The sequence below is a fragment of the Chlorocebus sabaeus genome, chromosome 1 (genome assembly GCF_047675955.1).
Source record: "Chlorocebus sabaeus isolate Y175 chromosome 1, mChlSab1.0.hap1, whole genome shotgun sequence".
Classification (NCBI taxonomy): domain Eukaryota; kingdom Metazoa; phylum Chordata; class Mammalia; order Primates; family Cercopithecidae; genus Chlorocebus; species Chlorocebus sabaeus.
In genome coordinates, this window is record NC_132904.1 from 28,430,911 (window position 1) to 28,446,229 (window position 15,319).

Sequence of the window (15,319 nt, forward strand, 5' to 3'; positions counted from 1 at the left end):
GGCAGGTGGATCACCTGAAGTCAGGAGTTCAAGACCAGCCTGACCAATATGATGAAACCCCGTCTCTACTAAAATTAAAAAATTAGCCAGGCATGGTGGGGTGTCCCTATAATCCCAACTACTCGGGAGGCTAAGGCAGAAGAATTGCTTGAACCTGGGAGGCGGAGATTACACTGAGCCGAGATCGTGTCATTGCACTCCAGCCTGGGTGACAAGAGTGAGACTTTGTCTTAAAAAAAAAAAAAAAAAAAAAAAGCCAGATTGCTTGGACCCCAACCCCAGAGTTTGTGATTCAGTTAGAATTTGCTTCTCTAACAGATTCCCAGCTGATACTGAAGCGCCTGGTTCGGGGACCATACTTTGAGAACCTTCAGCTTGGAACAATGCCCAGCAAGTACGTGCTTGAAAATATTAGCTGTCATTACCATTATCATTAATTCTGTTCTCCTTATAGTTCTTAAAGAGCCTCAGAGAAAGTCACCTTATTGCTTTCCATATTGAACAAAAATTTCCGGACGCTTCCAACTCAGTTTCTACTTCTCATGCCCACTGAATCACCGAGTGTTTCCACTATTTTAATACCACATTGTTTCCAGCATCTGCTCCTACCTTTTATGCCTCCCCCATCAATGTTCTAAGCCTGGCTCCTGCTATTCCTTTCTCATCTACAATGAATCACCAAATTCCATACATAGTGAGTTCCTGCAAATACATACTTATGTAGAATACCACACTTCCATGATTTAGGAGGAATTCTGTCCCCCCAGAGCTTGAAAGGATTATGAAATCCCTAATTACACCTCATCTTCAGAGCTCATTTTTGGGTGATGTATTTTTAGCCTTTGGTACCCATGTGCTCCCTTCTTCCACAACTGATGTGCAATAACCTGAGTCCAATGAGGATAAAGATTTGCCACTTCTGCAAGCCTATTGATTTTCATCTTTATCTCAATTATATTAAGACCTGTGGTCATCAATTTCAAGATCCATTTTTTCCGCATAAACTCATCAAGTATGATAAAAGTACAATCAAAATACTCAACTAATTGCACAAAATTCAAATAATTGCTAAGGAGATTAAAAATGGCAAAGCTGCTGAAAAGTGACCTCTGGCAGGCAGCGAGCTCCACAGTAAGTAGCCCAAGACAACCAGGGATGCTTCTCGAAGCCCCCAGTCTGGCTCCACCTCATTCTCGCCCCTCACCGTGGCCAATGGGAGCTTCTAGACCACCCCAAAGCTTACAGATTCCACAATGCTGTTCTTCTCTCAGTACTGGCCAAATTAAAAAAAAAAAAATGCAACCTCTAATGACCTCTCACCTAAAAACATAACTTCTCCTCTGTCTTCTCACCAGATCCTCGTTCCACTTGTTCAAAGCCCCCCTGTGTGGATAGGCCCCAATTTTACCTTTAAAGAAGAGTGTATGTGGAATTCCTTTTACTACTCTCTGTTCACCCAATTAGCTCTTTTTCCATTTTGGGAGTCCTGCTTGTTAGAGAAGCCTGTCCAGCTGATCAAAGAACAGCTGAAACTTCTGTCTCCTCCTCAATTTGGATTCTGAAATCACAAAAGTTACCTTCACCACTCTTGATCTTCTCTCCATCCAGCTTGCCATGAATCCTCAGAAGTCCTATCTTTGTTCCCACAAAGTATAATTGCTTTTTCTGGGCCTGATTTAAAGTCTTTGCCATCCATTCAGGTCTTCAGTTAATGCTACACTCCTTCAGCTCTCTGCCATATGCTGTAAACTCTAGGGAAAACTGACCTCCTGGGACTCTTGCAGATATGAGCAGCAAATGGAAAAATAAATATATATGCATACATGCACACACACAAATGTATCTCAAACATTACCAAGTATCCATGACCTACTGACAACTGTGGTAGCTAAGTTTCCTCTCTTCCTAGTATTAACTCATTCAAAGCCACCGACTCTAGCCTGAGTTTCTGTTATCAGGTAAAACACCAGTTCCAACAAAAGGAATTGAAGTTTCTGGGCTTGGGGGAAAAGCTTATAACACACACAACAAAGCCAGTAGATACAGAATGGCAGAAAGTGCAATCTGCAAGCACGCCCATGCTCTGAACCACCAAGATACCTAATTAGGTAAATAGGAAAATCCAGAACGTTTCATATCATCAGTTTCAAAAATTACAAGAAACCAATTATCCCTCAGAGCTGTCATTAGTATATAGCGCTTCTCTCAGAAACCCCAATTTTCCTTCCGGGCACAATTCAAAACAGAGGGAAAGGAAAAAAATCAATATTGGAAATGTCAGAGACTTTTCTGGCCAGTGCCTTATGGACGTCTCTCTGGGCTTCCACAGATCACACAGCTTGTCTTCTCTGTGTGCAGACATGAGATAAGCACAGTTTTCCTACATGATTTCTCTTGGCCTCACCCGGGGTCATTTTCGTTATTTCCCACTCAGGAAAGTGGGAAATGTGTTAAGACTCACAGAATGTAAAATAAGAATGTTCGCTTTCAAAAGCAGAGCCACAGAAAGGGCTGTACGAGTGGCAAGCTCGGAGTTGGGGGTCAGGGTGAGGAGACAGACTTGACTGCTGAATGCAGATGCCTGGGCATGGCCATCCGAGCCTCTGCAGTGCAGAACCCAGCACCCAGGAAGCCCATCTTTCACCTTTCCCAACAGCCAGAGCCATGGTTTTGGTGACTTTCCTGGCCACCCCTGGGTTCCATTCCTCATCTGTCCTCAGGCCTTCCTTCTGCCCCTTTACTGGAGGAACACACTTTCTGGCATTCCTCCTGATTTTCCCTCCTGAAACGACATCTGACAGTAGAATGTGAAGGCTAAGCTTGCCTCTACAAGCCTTCCCTCTGGGACATGCCTCCTTATATGGAGATTTCTTCTGTAAAGTGAATGGTTTGAAACCAGCCCATTTTTAAGCAATACCTGGTAACGGGCTTTCCAAATCTGAGTCTCTCTTGAACCACCTGCATGACTAGGGCCAGAGCCAGGGCCACCTACGTGATTATTCTTTGCATACTATTTTTCTTATATCAATCCACTTTTTAAACACATAAATATGTTTAAAACCGAAACCATAGCAACATCATTTACACTAAGTGAAATGGAACTCAATGATCAACTCAATGCCAACAAAATAATGTTAAGAAATCCTAACTAGTCAGTGTCCCTAGCTGAAGACACTAAGTTCGAGGACTTCTCCTCCTTACTCAAACAAGAGAGATTACGAAGTCCTGAAGGAGGGGAGAGGACACCATGGTGCAACTCAAGATCCTCTCTAGCACAATCCCAAGGGTGAAAGGAAAATAAAAGAGGAGAGCAGTTTCTAACCACAAGGCCTAATGTTATTTAATGTCATTGCACGCATCACCTAACATCATTTCAGTGATCTGTGGCAGAAAATCCCTCCCTCTCTCCCAAGAAGGTTTACTGAGTATCTACTATCTTCCAGGAACTTTGCAGGGAGTGGAGAACGAAAAGACTAAGAAAGAAAGAAAGAAAGAAAGAAAAAAGCTGTGTGCCCACATGACACTTAAAATCTATTTAAAAAACCAAAAAAAACAAAAAAACAACTGTATCTAGGAGAGCCTTGTTTCCAGATCAGCACCTTAAATAAACTTCGATTTAAAACTGTGAAAACCAGTCCTCGCCCTGCACCCCTGGCAAGAGACTCTATTCACATAGCAGCTTCTCTGATTAGGTTCCCGATAGGAAATGACAAGTGGTTATTAGTTTTTAAGCATCTGGCATGCTTTGTAAGCAGTATTAACCGCCCCCAAAAACCTCAGGGCTTCCCAGATAAACAAGTCCCCACCCAAACACCCTTTCCTATCCGCCCTAGGGGTAACCCCCAGCAAAAAAGACAAACGACATTTAAAACCTGATTGAAACCATACCAAACCATGGAGCTTTTAAATGTCAAGGAGGAAGGCAATTCAACCCAGCAGGTTTCTCCAGGACTGACAAAAAACCACTTCTCTGTAGTTAGATTTTTAAAAAATCAATCAGTAGAGACAGCAAGAGAAGAGAGTGAGGCCAAGACTGACCTTTGAGTCAAGGGCAACTGAAATGATTCACATTTGTGACTAATTATCTCTCTCTTAATCTTTATGTTTGTCTCTCCCTGAACAGGAGCTGTCTTCCAAGCAACTGAGACATATGACCGGATTGAATTCCAGGCTTCTGTTGGGTCTTGGTTTGTCCAGATTTAGAGGAGCTGTCCGTGTGTGTGTGTGTGTGTGTGTGTGTGTGGTTTTTAAACAACTGACATGTCATTCTTTTAAAGTGCATGTAAAAGTTTAAGCTTCCTGAATCTCATAAAGAAAAATTATAAAAGGATGCCCGTACTGTTTTCAAAACCTAAAATCTCTTTAAACTGTCTTAAAAGTATGCTCTATTTAGATACAGAATAATATTGCTAACCTGAAACCAAGATATTATGCATTGTATGCTACCTTACCATTAAAAGAGATGGATTACACCTTAGAATAACACATAGGCACTTATATAAATTTAGTAAGCACTTATTACTGTTTTACTCTCTCTGCTAGTCACTGAGCACTTTTTATAAATAACTTATTTAGTCTTCAAGACAACCCTACAAGGTTTGGTCCTACTACTGTTGTTTCACAGAAAAGGAAATACTGAGAGGTAAAGCAACTTGCTCAAGGTCACACAGCTAGTAAGTGGCTATGCTGAGCACCGAACGCAAGCACTCTGCCTCTAAAGTCTGTGATCTTGACCACTACCCTATACTGCCCCCCTACACACTATGTACAGAGTGCTTTACATGTGTTATTTCACATAAAGCACATAATAACCTTTTAAGATAAGTTGTATGTTTGGTCGCATTTTACAGATGAGGAAACCGAGGCACAGGGAGGTGAAACAGCTTGCCCACTCAGCAAATGAATGAGAAGTGGGGATTCTGACTTCACCAAAGTGCCATCCAGTCAGTTACTCCTTATCACCCAACACTCCCCATTCTTTCTCCACCATATGCCTTTGGTTAGAGTCATGAAAACAGCTTGTGTCTGTGAATGAGAAACTATCCTCTGATTGGTCCTGGAACCTTAAACTCACTAGCTTTACACTAGCTTTATAGACAGGGGAGAAGTCTGACTGATCCAGACAGTGGATCCAGATGTGGTATGATTCAGGGTCCCCTGGGGGATCCTCATGGTCAAAACTATTTTCTCGGTAATACTAAGCTACTTGTTTTTTTCCCTTGCATTATCCATGAGTTTACAGTGGAGTTTTCCCAAAACTACATGACATGCGATATCATTACAAGTTGAAAGTGAAGCAGATATAAGAATCCAACTGTCTTCTATGAAGCCAGACAATGCAGACATCTCCTTACTATTTTATTCTGAGAGTTATTTTTCATAAAAATGTAATTAGCGCTAGTATGTAATAGGCTTATTACTTAAATAAATTAAGACATATTTTAAAGCTCTTCAGGTTTAATTTCTATTATGGTAAAGATAGACATAAGACAAATAATGGAACCATCCATACTATTCTTTATTTTGATCCAGACAAGCATCAAAATATTTTATGAGTGTAAAGGGGTCCTGAGACCAAAATGCCTGAGAACTGCTGCATGGGACTGGGATCTCCATTAACTGCCGGGACACTCAGGCCTGGTGCCCCTCTGCAACGCACAGCACACAGCAGGGACTAGGGATATGTAATTTTGGCTGTTGAAAGAATGTCCAATTGTACAGTATTGGCCACCCACTTTAGGTCCATGCCCCCACATGCATGATAATGATGGATGCTCATATCCACACAGCTTACCTGAAAATAGTCTGTAATGAATGATCCAAGTTCACTCTTCAACAGCCGCCTGGGGAGAAGGGAGAAGAGAAACACCGTCAAGCGGCCCTTGATGGTACAGCTCATGGTGACAATGTGCTCACCAGTGGCATGGGGTGGGACCAGGCCTGAGAAGTTGGGGGCACGTTCTTAGGTCCTGGTCCCCATGCCCCCATTGTTATCATGGAATTGCAGCAACGGAAATCCTAGAAGATGCGTTCCTCAGTTCACTCTGAGAAAGTAGCACTGTGAAGAGGGCAGCCAGCCACAGGAAATCCTAATTCTAGCAGAGCTGCTAGGGGCAGGCCAGGGCACCTGGCTTTATATGAAGCAAAAAGAAGAAGAGAAAGACCATCATTTTGCACTCCTCCACATTTGCAGAGCACTTTATAGTTTAAAACGCATTTTTCATACATTCTTCAACCAAGGATTATAAAATGTATGTTGCGGGGGGGTAGGAGTAATTATTATTCTTCCTGTATGGATTTTAAAAATTATGCCTCAGAGAGTTCCCCAAAACAAGTCAGTGGCAGAGCCAAGATTTGAACCCAGACTTTTTGCAAAATTAACATCTTTTCCCATAACTCCACCCTGTCTCTCCTCCAAATCCAGAACCCCTCCCCCGACCCTGACTTAAAATTCAACTTGGTACCATGGTTTGGGTGGTCTTACAACCCATGCCCAATGGACTGAAGCAGTCTTCAAGGTGGACCACAGCAGGGAGAACAGAGAGATTTTATTTATCCAGCAATGAAGATGTGTTGAGTGGCTCTTTATGTGTTACACGTTGTTCTAGCACCAGGAGTTCAAAGGTGAATAAGACAGACAAGGTCTCTGCTCTCTTCTTGGGGGCTGATGGATAGATAGCATGTTAATAAATACACTCACAAGATGATTTCAATGAATCTTAAGTGCTAATGAAATACAAATGGAAAATAGGGATATTGACGCCAGCTCTCCTTTTCCCTGTGACAAATAATGGAACCACCCATACTATTCTTTATTTTGATCCAGACAAGGTAAGGGAACAAAAAAACAAGAATAACTTGCTCCCCAGATCCAATGAGTTCCCTAGGGAGTAAACCCTTCATGATTTCAAATGGTTTTCTTTACTCATCCCATTGGCTATGGCTAATAAGGAGCAAATGCTCAAGTTTCTGACAACCTTTGCTGAGGATTCACTCCCCCAAAACATGTTCACTCATGTCACTGAAGGATAAACAGGAGGTTACAGCAAGATGTTGTTTTGTGCAGAGAAAACAGGCACAATAAAATTAAGACAAAGAGAGAACCACACGATTTGAATTTCTGTGCCAGAAAAAGCCCTGGAAAACCACAAACACACATTGAACAAAGAAAATACCTTCCTTTTCCCATGACAGAAAATATGTCTCTCGTGGATGTTGCATTTTGAGGGCCAATTTAATGGCAGTCTCATGGAGGGCCACCCCGTCAACACAACCCAGGGGTTCTCCCAGATGTGGGCAGGTCTCATCCAAGAGAAGGAAGCCTTTGTCAAAAGCCACTGGACTAAGAGCAGGTTGGGCATCGCTAGTCTTTGAGGCAGAGGCTAGACGTGTCTCTCAGACAGGAAACAGCAACCTATGGGGCAGCCTAAAGTGGATGGAGGCTTTGAAACAGGAAGAGGTAAGAAGATTGCTTCTGACCACAGGAGGGAGAAACACCTTCTAACAAAGTCCTCGTGGTCCTTGGGAAGTCTCAACGCCATAGGTGAAGAAGCCAAGCTTTGCGCACAAGTGGAAAAACAAGTCCTAACAATAGGCTACTTAGGGCAGAGCTTCCCAAGAGGTATCTTGGGTACTCATGATGCTGAGGGACTAACATGGTTCTGAAATCATATAATATGCTGTGGAATTGGTGTCCCAAGGAACCCACAGTGGGAAAACACTGTGCTCATGAAGATGCCATGGGTAAGATTGAAAAAGAAAGAGGTTGGGGTTAAGGGGGCCTTCAAGATAAAAAACTACGGACATCCTCCTGGAGAGCAGCATGGAGGAGGGATCTATGCCGGTGTCAGAATTATGAGTTTGGGCTGGATATGATTGAACAAGTAAAGGTTGCCCCAGGCATCTCACAGTGGGATGCAGAAAAGCATCCTGATGCTACCCAGTTGAGGAATCCAAGACATCTCCTCTCCTCCTATCAGGGAAGGCAGGAAGGGGCTTCACTCTACAGGGAGGGCGGAAGCCCAGGAGCCTTACATTGCAGCAAGCCACAGTCAAGGCCAGAATTCTGCAGAGGGTCCCAGGAAGAGAAGTCTAGGTAGAAATCAGCCCAACAGAGCAGAAGCTAAAGAGCAGACAATGCAACTTCCAAGACAAAGACTTAGCAGAAAGGACTCTGAAGCTAGAAGCAGCTATAACAGAGGTGATGAGATGGTAATGGGGAAGAATAAAGAAGTAGAACATGAAGAGGGGCCTTCCACCATGCTGATAGTGATAACTATTTCTTTACTGAGGAGGAACCAGACGTGATGTGGTCATCTGCTTTATATACTTTAAATATAATGGTCCATAGCCAGGTACAGTAGGAGAACCACACACTTGTCCTTTTATCAAATCTAGAATGCAAAGCCTTCTCCACTAGGTACTGTTCATAGAATTATCTGAACAGAAAAGACCTTATTGATCACTTAAGGCAAGATTCTATTGCTCTACGTGGGCAAATCAGTAAGCTACACTGCCCTTATTCCTTATAAAATCCTGCCTTCTGTCTGGGCATGATAACATGGTTAGACAGGGTCACATGTCACATATGCGCAGAGTTTTTCATTGCAGCAAAATATAGAAATCAACATAAATATGCACCAATAAAGTGCTAATAAAAAGATTATGTTCATCCAGGCAATGGAATTCTATGCAACTATTTAAAAGAGGGAGTGAAAAAGTGCTCTAAATAATGACATGAAAGATTTAAGTCATAGTAAGCAAAGAAACAACGCAAGATACAGAACAGTGTGTACATACAACAGGCTATCTTATAAAATGGGAAGAAAAAAACAAGAATACACATTTTAGTTTATATAGCATTAACACATTTGTTGGTTAATTCCACTCTTCCACTCTTATAACTTGCTGTTCAAGTCTGTATTACTATATGAATGGGTTTCCCCATAGGCCCTTAGAATTGAAATATATAGCTCCTTGATTTTTAAACACAGAGAACACAAATACATTTTATTTATTTTTTAATTCATTAGCTGTTTTTTATTGAGACAGAGTCTCACTCTGTTGCCCAGGCTGGAGTGCAGTGGTGCCATCTCAGCTCACTGCAACCTCTGCCTCCTGGGCTCAAGCGATTCTTGTGCCTCAGCCTCCTGAGAAGCTGGGATAGCAGGCACCCAACACCGCTCCCAGCTAATTTGCATACTTTTGGTAGAGATAGGGTTTCATCATGTTGGCCAGACTGACCTCGAACTCCTGACCTCAGGTGATCTGCCCACCTTGGCCTCCCAAAGTGCTGGTATTACAGGCATGAGCCACTGTGCCCGATCCACATACGCATTTTTAAAAATCATATGTAAAAAAGTACTGGGTTGTGTGTCCTCTTCTCCATGTCTACACGTAAAGCCTTGGAGAAGCTTGAAGTTGTTGCTGGAAATTACGTAGGGCAACACAACACTTTAGCCAACCCGATTCCCTGAAGTTTGGGGAAGATGCTGTCCTGCAGACACCACATCACCAGACCCCACTGCAGTCCACAGACCTTGTATAAAGTATCCAGTATTATCAGCTGTGTTTCCGTATGTATTTCTTATATATGCATAAAGAAACTCTGGAAGAATACCCAATAAGTTACTGTTACTAATACTTATCTTCGAGGAAGAGAGAATGGAAAACTGGTTTCTGGGATACAGGGGTGGGAGATTCTACTGTATACCCTTGCTATATGTGTAAAATTTTTGAACCACGTCAATGCAATCCTATTCAGAAACAAATTTTTAAGATTCTGAAGTTAATAACCACCACCAAGATTATCGCAGAATGGTCAGAAGCCTGAGAAAGAATCGCAGGAGTAAGTCCCTATCAAGGGCACATCAGGAAGCAGGGTGGGTACCAGCTAACAGAGAATCCCACAAGTCCTGGGAACCCACCAGTCTAGACCTGCCTCAAGCTGGTAACCCAAGAATCCTTTTTCCCAGGACTATAGAGAGTGAAGAGATGAGGAAAGGGGGCCAGGAGTCCCCAGCAGTGCTGGCTAGCCCAGCCTGTGAGCAGGCCGTGGCTAAGTCATGTTGCAAATCTACAATCCATGTCTATACTCTGTTTATTCTGCTTGCATTGGTTTATAAGGAAAGAATGTTTCTGAAAAAAACTCTATCTTGTCTCAGCTGAATTGAGAGAAGGGGATTTTTCCACACCTCTGTTCTAACACACCATCTCTAGTGGAACTTGGCAGACACTTCCCCACTTAAAAGCTACCTTCCCCCCATCAAAAAAAGAAGGAACTCAGAGTGGAGACCCCATTAATTAATTATTTGAATCTTAACCATTTACTGAAAACATAATGTTATGTGTTAGACATGGTGCTGGATGCCAGAAGAAAAGGATGAAACAGAGCTCAATGATTTCTCCTGTGCCCCACGAGAGAGTGATCTGGTCCACTCTTTTATAGGGCACAGGAGGTTCATCTTACCCAAAAGATGAGAATAAAAAATATCAGGGCATTAGATACCTAGGCCAAAATCACAATGGGACAATTCACCCTATAGCCTTACTCACGTTTACCAATTTAATTTGTAAAGGACAAGATAGAAGAGAAAAGCTGGAGAGAGACAGCCAAATTAAAGAGGCTGTGGTTTGTGGTTCCCTAGATGCAGGAAAGATGAAAATCCTGATTCCTAACACCTAGGCCGTAAGCTCCTTGGAGGCTCAGGCCTAGAATCTGGCAGCCTCCCTTCCACTTTTCCCGCTCTATCCTAGGGTTGCTGCCCTGTCAATAGAAAAGCAATTACTTGTTAGAACAAACATCATCATAAGGAATAATAAACAAATTGCTCTTAGGATGGAACCCGGCATTTTTCTCCAATTAAAGTTTATTGAGCACTTACTGGGTGCTGGAAACCACTGTCAACAATGTAGGCATTCCCACATTTAAGCCTAAAACAGAACTGTAAGCAGCAATAATAGCCTCACTTTTAATACACAAGGAAACTGTCCCGAGCAAGCACAGGCGAGAGATAACATGTGTCTTGTTGTGACCAGGGAGCCCAGAGCTACCTGGCTCTGCATCCTGGCAGCCACTTAGTAGCTGTTGTTAGCAATGACCTGGGAAAATTCACTGGTTCTTCATACTTCAGTTTCCTCACCTAGAATGTGGGGAGGATAAGGATACCTACTTCATAGGATTACTGTACAAGTAAAATGGGTTAATCCTCATCAAATTGCTAGAACACTGCCTGGCCCACAGCAAGGCTTGGCAAGCATGAGCTGCTATGATTTCACCCAGGACTCTGAATCCCAGGGTCTTGAAAACTCCAGCCCACTGCTTCTCAGCATCTTCCTACAATAACAGCCACACTAGCATTTCCTATGCCTGGGATTGAGGACCCAGGAGAAATTCATAAAGCGGGTAATATGTTAGGTAGGGCCAGACCAGCTGAAGAAAGGATAAGAAGGTAGGAAGGTGGAGGCAGCGTTTTGGAGAAGAGAATTGCCGGGACGTGTAACTGACATGAAAGCAACCCCTCAGCCTCAGCAGCCCCCATATGCCATCTGTTTCACATATTGGACTTCCATGCCTGGTTTCATTTGAAAATAGAATTCTACTGCTACCAACCCCCACCACAAGCCACTGAGCTAGAAAAAGGGAAGCCGGGAACTGAGGGTAATGTGAAGGGGACACTTACATGGGGCCTGACCAAAATGAGAAACTGGGTGTGAAGTTCAGCCAGAAGCCAAAAGGAGGCATAATAGGGGGAAAAAATGGGGAAGCACTGACTGGTCTACATGATCTCACCCTTTCTCCCTCCCAGGCTGACCAGCTGAGGCACCACCCCAGTTGACAGGATTTCCTGTTATTACACAGACCTGCAATCTCACGCCTCACCATCTTGTCAACTCAACTTCCCACTCCTGTGGGCTTAAACGTAAAGGAGGCATTACTAAAAGCTGGAGTCAAGCTGGTGGAGAGGCGCAGGGACAGCAGGATGGCAGCAGAGTAGGCAAGCGTGGAAGTGACAGAGGGAAATCACCTCGGACAGAGTCAGTCCGCCTTGCACACAGAGAAAGACCAAAAGTGGCGAAATCCCTCTCCGTGTCCCAACTCTCCTCCCACATGAGGTTAAAGACCCAACTCTCTTCCCACATGAGGTTAAAGAGGATGAGGCAGCTTGCAAGAAGCGCTGCAGGTTAGCCAAGATGAGTTGGAATAACCATATCAGTAGTTAACATTTCTATGCCATTTGGCAAGTAGGGGTTGCCCGAAGTTCCCTAGCCCTGCACCCTGGCCCTTTGGTGAGATCTGCCCAGACCACCTCAAGATCCAGGAACAGCAGAGGTCCTCCAGAGTCCTGTGCCCAAGGCTGTAGCCAGTCAGTGCCCATCCAGCCTGATTGCTGAATGTCCTGATATCACCCACCTCACTTCTGCGATAGGGTATGTTTCAAGGAGACAGCTTCTCTTAAGTCAGAACAGACAGAAAGACTCCCTCCCCTTCTCTGGTCCATTCCATGGGAACCCATGGGAGGTGGTATCCTTGACTCAGGACATGGATTACTCCCACCTTTTGGGTGTCTGCATCCTAGTGGGTGGCAATGGGAACAGTAAGAAACATGGGAGGAAACCGACAAAGAGCATTTATTGAACTCCTAGTTATGCGGCACACTATGCTCAGCAGTCTGCACACAGAATCTCAAATTCTCCAACAGCCTCACAGGTAGGAGTGTATCCTCGTTTTGCTGATGAGATTGATGCTCAGAGCTTTGCCAGGGGCATACACTGGTAGATCCCAACTCAAATGGAGGCCAACCTAGCCAGGCAGTGGTACCCCCCATGCCACAGGGGCAGGCAGGCAAGGAAGGGAGGCAAGTGAGTGTGTACTGTAAGGACCAAGAAAGTCCCTCTAAAGCCAGCAGCCAGGCCTCAGCTCCCCTGACAAGCTCCATGCCAGACCATGAGTCCAGTGCCCAGATCTGACCTTTCCAGAGAGGCTGGAAACCTGGAGTTTTAGGTGAGATGTCCAGATTTCTAAACAACTTTTAGGCCAAACACCACATGCGCCAACCCCATGGGTTTCCAATCTGCCATTTCTAACAACCCTTCTTAACCTGAAAACCAAGTCTGTTTCTCAGCCACAGCAGATACAAGGTAGTAACACATCATCAGGCAGAGTCACCCAGACCAAGAAGAGACCTCATCTTAATCCCTCCAAAACTAGGCTTCTCAGAAGGTCAATGCCCCCCTCATGATCTATTCATGAACCTATGCCCAGGTACATCAAGCCCAAATCTGGATAATGCCAGCTCTGTGTGGCTCTTGCAGCCCACTTACTAAGGGTTTAAGGACATGGGAGACTTCGGTTCAAATCCCAGCTCAGGCTCTTACTGGCTACATGACTCCGGGCGAGTTATTCCACCTCTCTGTATCTGTACTTCCTCCTTGTAAAACAGGGATATGGTATCTATCTCACAGGGTGTGGGGAGTTTTAAAAGAGTTGACATATATGAAGCACTTGGAGCCTGGCACATACTAAACGCTAAGCAAGTGTCTGCGGTTATCATTACCTCGTGGCATCAGGCCAGGGACTGGTCTATGATATCAGCCTGTGAGCTGGATCCAGGCTCACCTTCCTCCCGTCCCCTCCCAGCTCTCCCCACTACTGTGGGTCCCCCTCTCCTACAGTCAACAGACTCTGTTAAAGAGATGGGAAAATCGGAGGTGGATTTCCCTTTGGGTTTCCGGCAACCAACTGACTCAGAAGGAAGATATTTCAACTCAGACCTGTCAGAGATCAAACACAATTCTTGGAACCTCCTCTTTCCTTGAAAATCTCTGGGGTTTTCTTCACACCACCTCCTCCCTCCCAACAAGAACAGAAGCAGGGTGGTTGGAGAGAGAAGGAAAATGTGCGTTTCCTGTCTCAGGCCGGCTGCAGATAACTCATCTCTGGTTTCCGGAAACCTCATCTCTGAGCATTTATTTCTGCAGAGAAAAAGTCCTCCCAGGGAGTTTGAGGAGGCGGGAGGGCATGGAGTGAGTGGCGGTGGCAAGAATGTTAGATCCTCAACTGCCCTTTCTGCCTGCTCCCGCTTCCGATTTCAATTTGGGTATCACTTTCTCCTAGGTCTAATTATGTGCCCATCCTCCACAGGCTCCCAGCACTCCAGATTCCACCTTCACCCCTCTAAAAGCATTGCCTGAGAACTACCTGCCCAGTTCCTCTCTCATTCTGCTGTAAGAGCTCCAAGACACAAACCACCTACTCAATGGCCACCCCAGAATACAGCCCAGTACTCCACATTTATTCAATAAAAGAATCAATGAATCAATGGCCCCTCCTTCGACACACACACCCCAATACTCAAAGACTGAATAAGAACTTATAAGAGCATTGGCAAGCAGGTTCTTCAAAGAACCAGCAAACATCAATCTTGCTTTTTTTTCACACTTTTCTAATTCTTCTCGGTTGCATAAAATCAGTGGGAGAGTTGGCAGAAAAGACTGTTTAGGGAGAGTACACTCCTCTCTAAAGTCAGCTTAGCTGCCCTCATTCTTGGAAGGGCTCATGAAACCCAAACCTCTAACCCAGACTTGTCCCCGCTGCCAAAAGGCAGCCACATCAGGGGTGAGGCTGGAGAGGGGTGTTAAAAGCCGCACTAATACCCCACAGAGAATTCAAAACAAGAAGATTCCCAGAATCAGCCCGAACTCCAGCAGATGGAAATTTAGGGAAGCCAGAATTGTTGATTGTGATGCCTGGGGATTTAGCCAGAATACGTCTATTCTGAAAGGTCATTGTCTTACCTTGAGAGCTATTACAACGTGCAAGCTATGCCTCCTAAGGCAGTTTCAATAGGAAATATTCTGATTTATGGTTTTCATATCAACAGACCATGTGCCCTGACTTTTACACAGGGCAACACTGGCCACTGTATTGAGGTGAAACATTTCTGTTGGATTTTTTTTTTTTTTTTTTTTTTTTTGAGACAAAGTCTCACTCTGTCCCCCACCCTGGAGTGCAGTGTGGTATGATCTTGGCTCACTGCAACCTCTGTCTCCCAGGTTCAAGCAATTCTCCTTCCTCAGCCTCCCAAAAATAGCTGGCTGAGATTACAGGCGCACACCACCATACCTGGCTAATTTAGTAGAGACAGGGTTTTGCCATGTTGGCTAGGCTGGTCTCAAACTCCTGAGGTGATCCACCCGCCTCGGCCTCTCAAAGTTCTGGGACTACAGGGTGAACCGCCACACCTGGCCTGACAGATTTATCCTGTTGTTGTTGTTGTTGTTGTTGTTGTTGTTGTTGTTGTTATGGAGTCTCGCTCTG

General features: G+C 44.3%; 1 protein-coding gene across 2 annotated transcripts in view; it reads right to left on the reverse strand.

Annotated features, from left to right (window-relative positions):
• PRR5L (proline rich 5 like) overlaps positions 1-15,319 on the reverse strand; it is a 93,851-nt gene that overhangs the window by 46,749 nt on the left and 31,783 nt on the right. For both annotated transcript variants that reach the window (XM_037999513.2, XM_037999514.2), the window contains exon 4: positions 5,795-5,843. In XM_037999513.2, the coding sequence (XP_037855441.1) occupies positions 5,795-5,843 (49 nt within the window). The remainder of the gene's footprint in view (positions 1-5,794; positions 5,844-15,319) is intronic.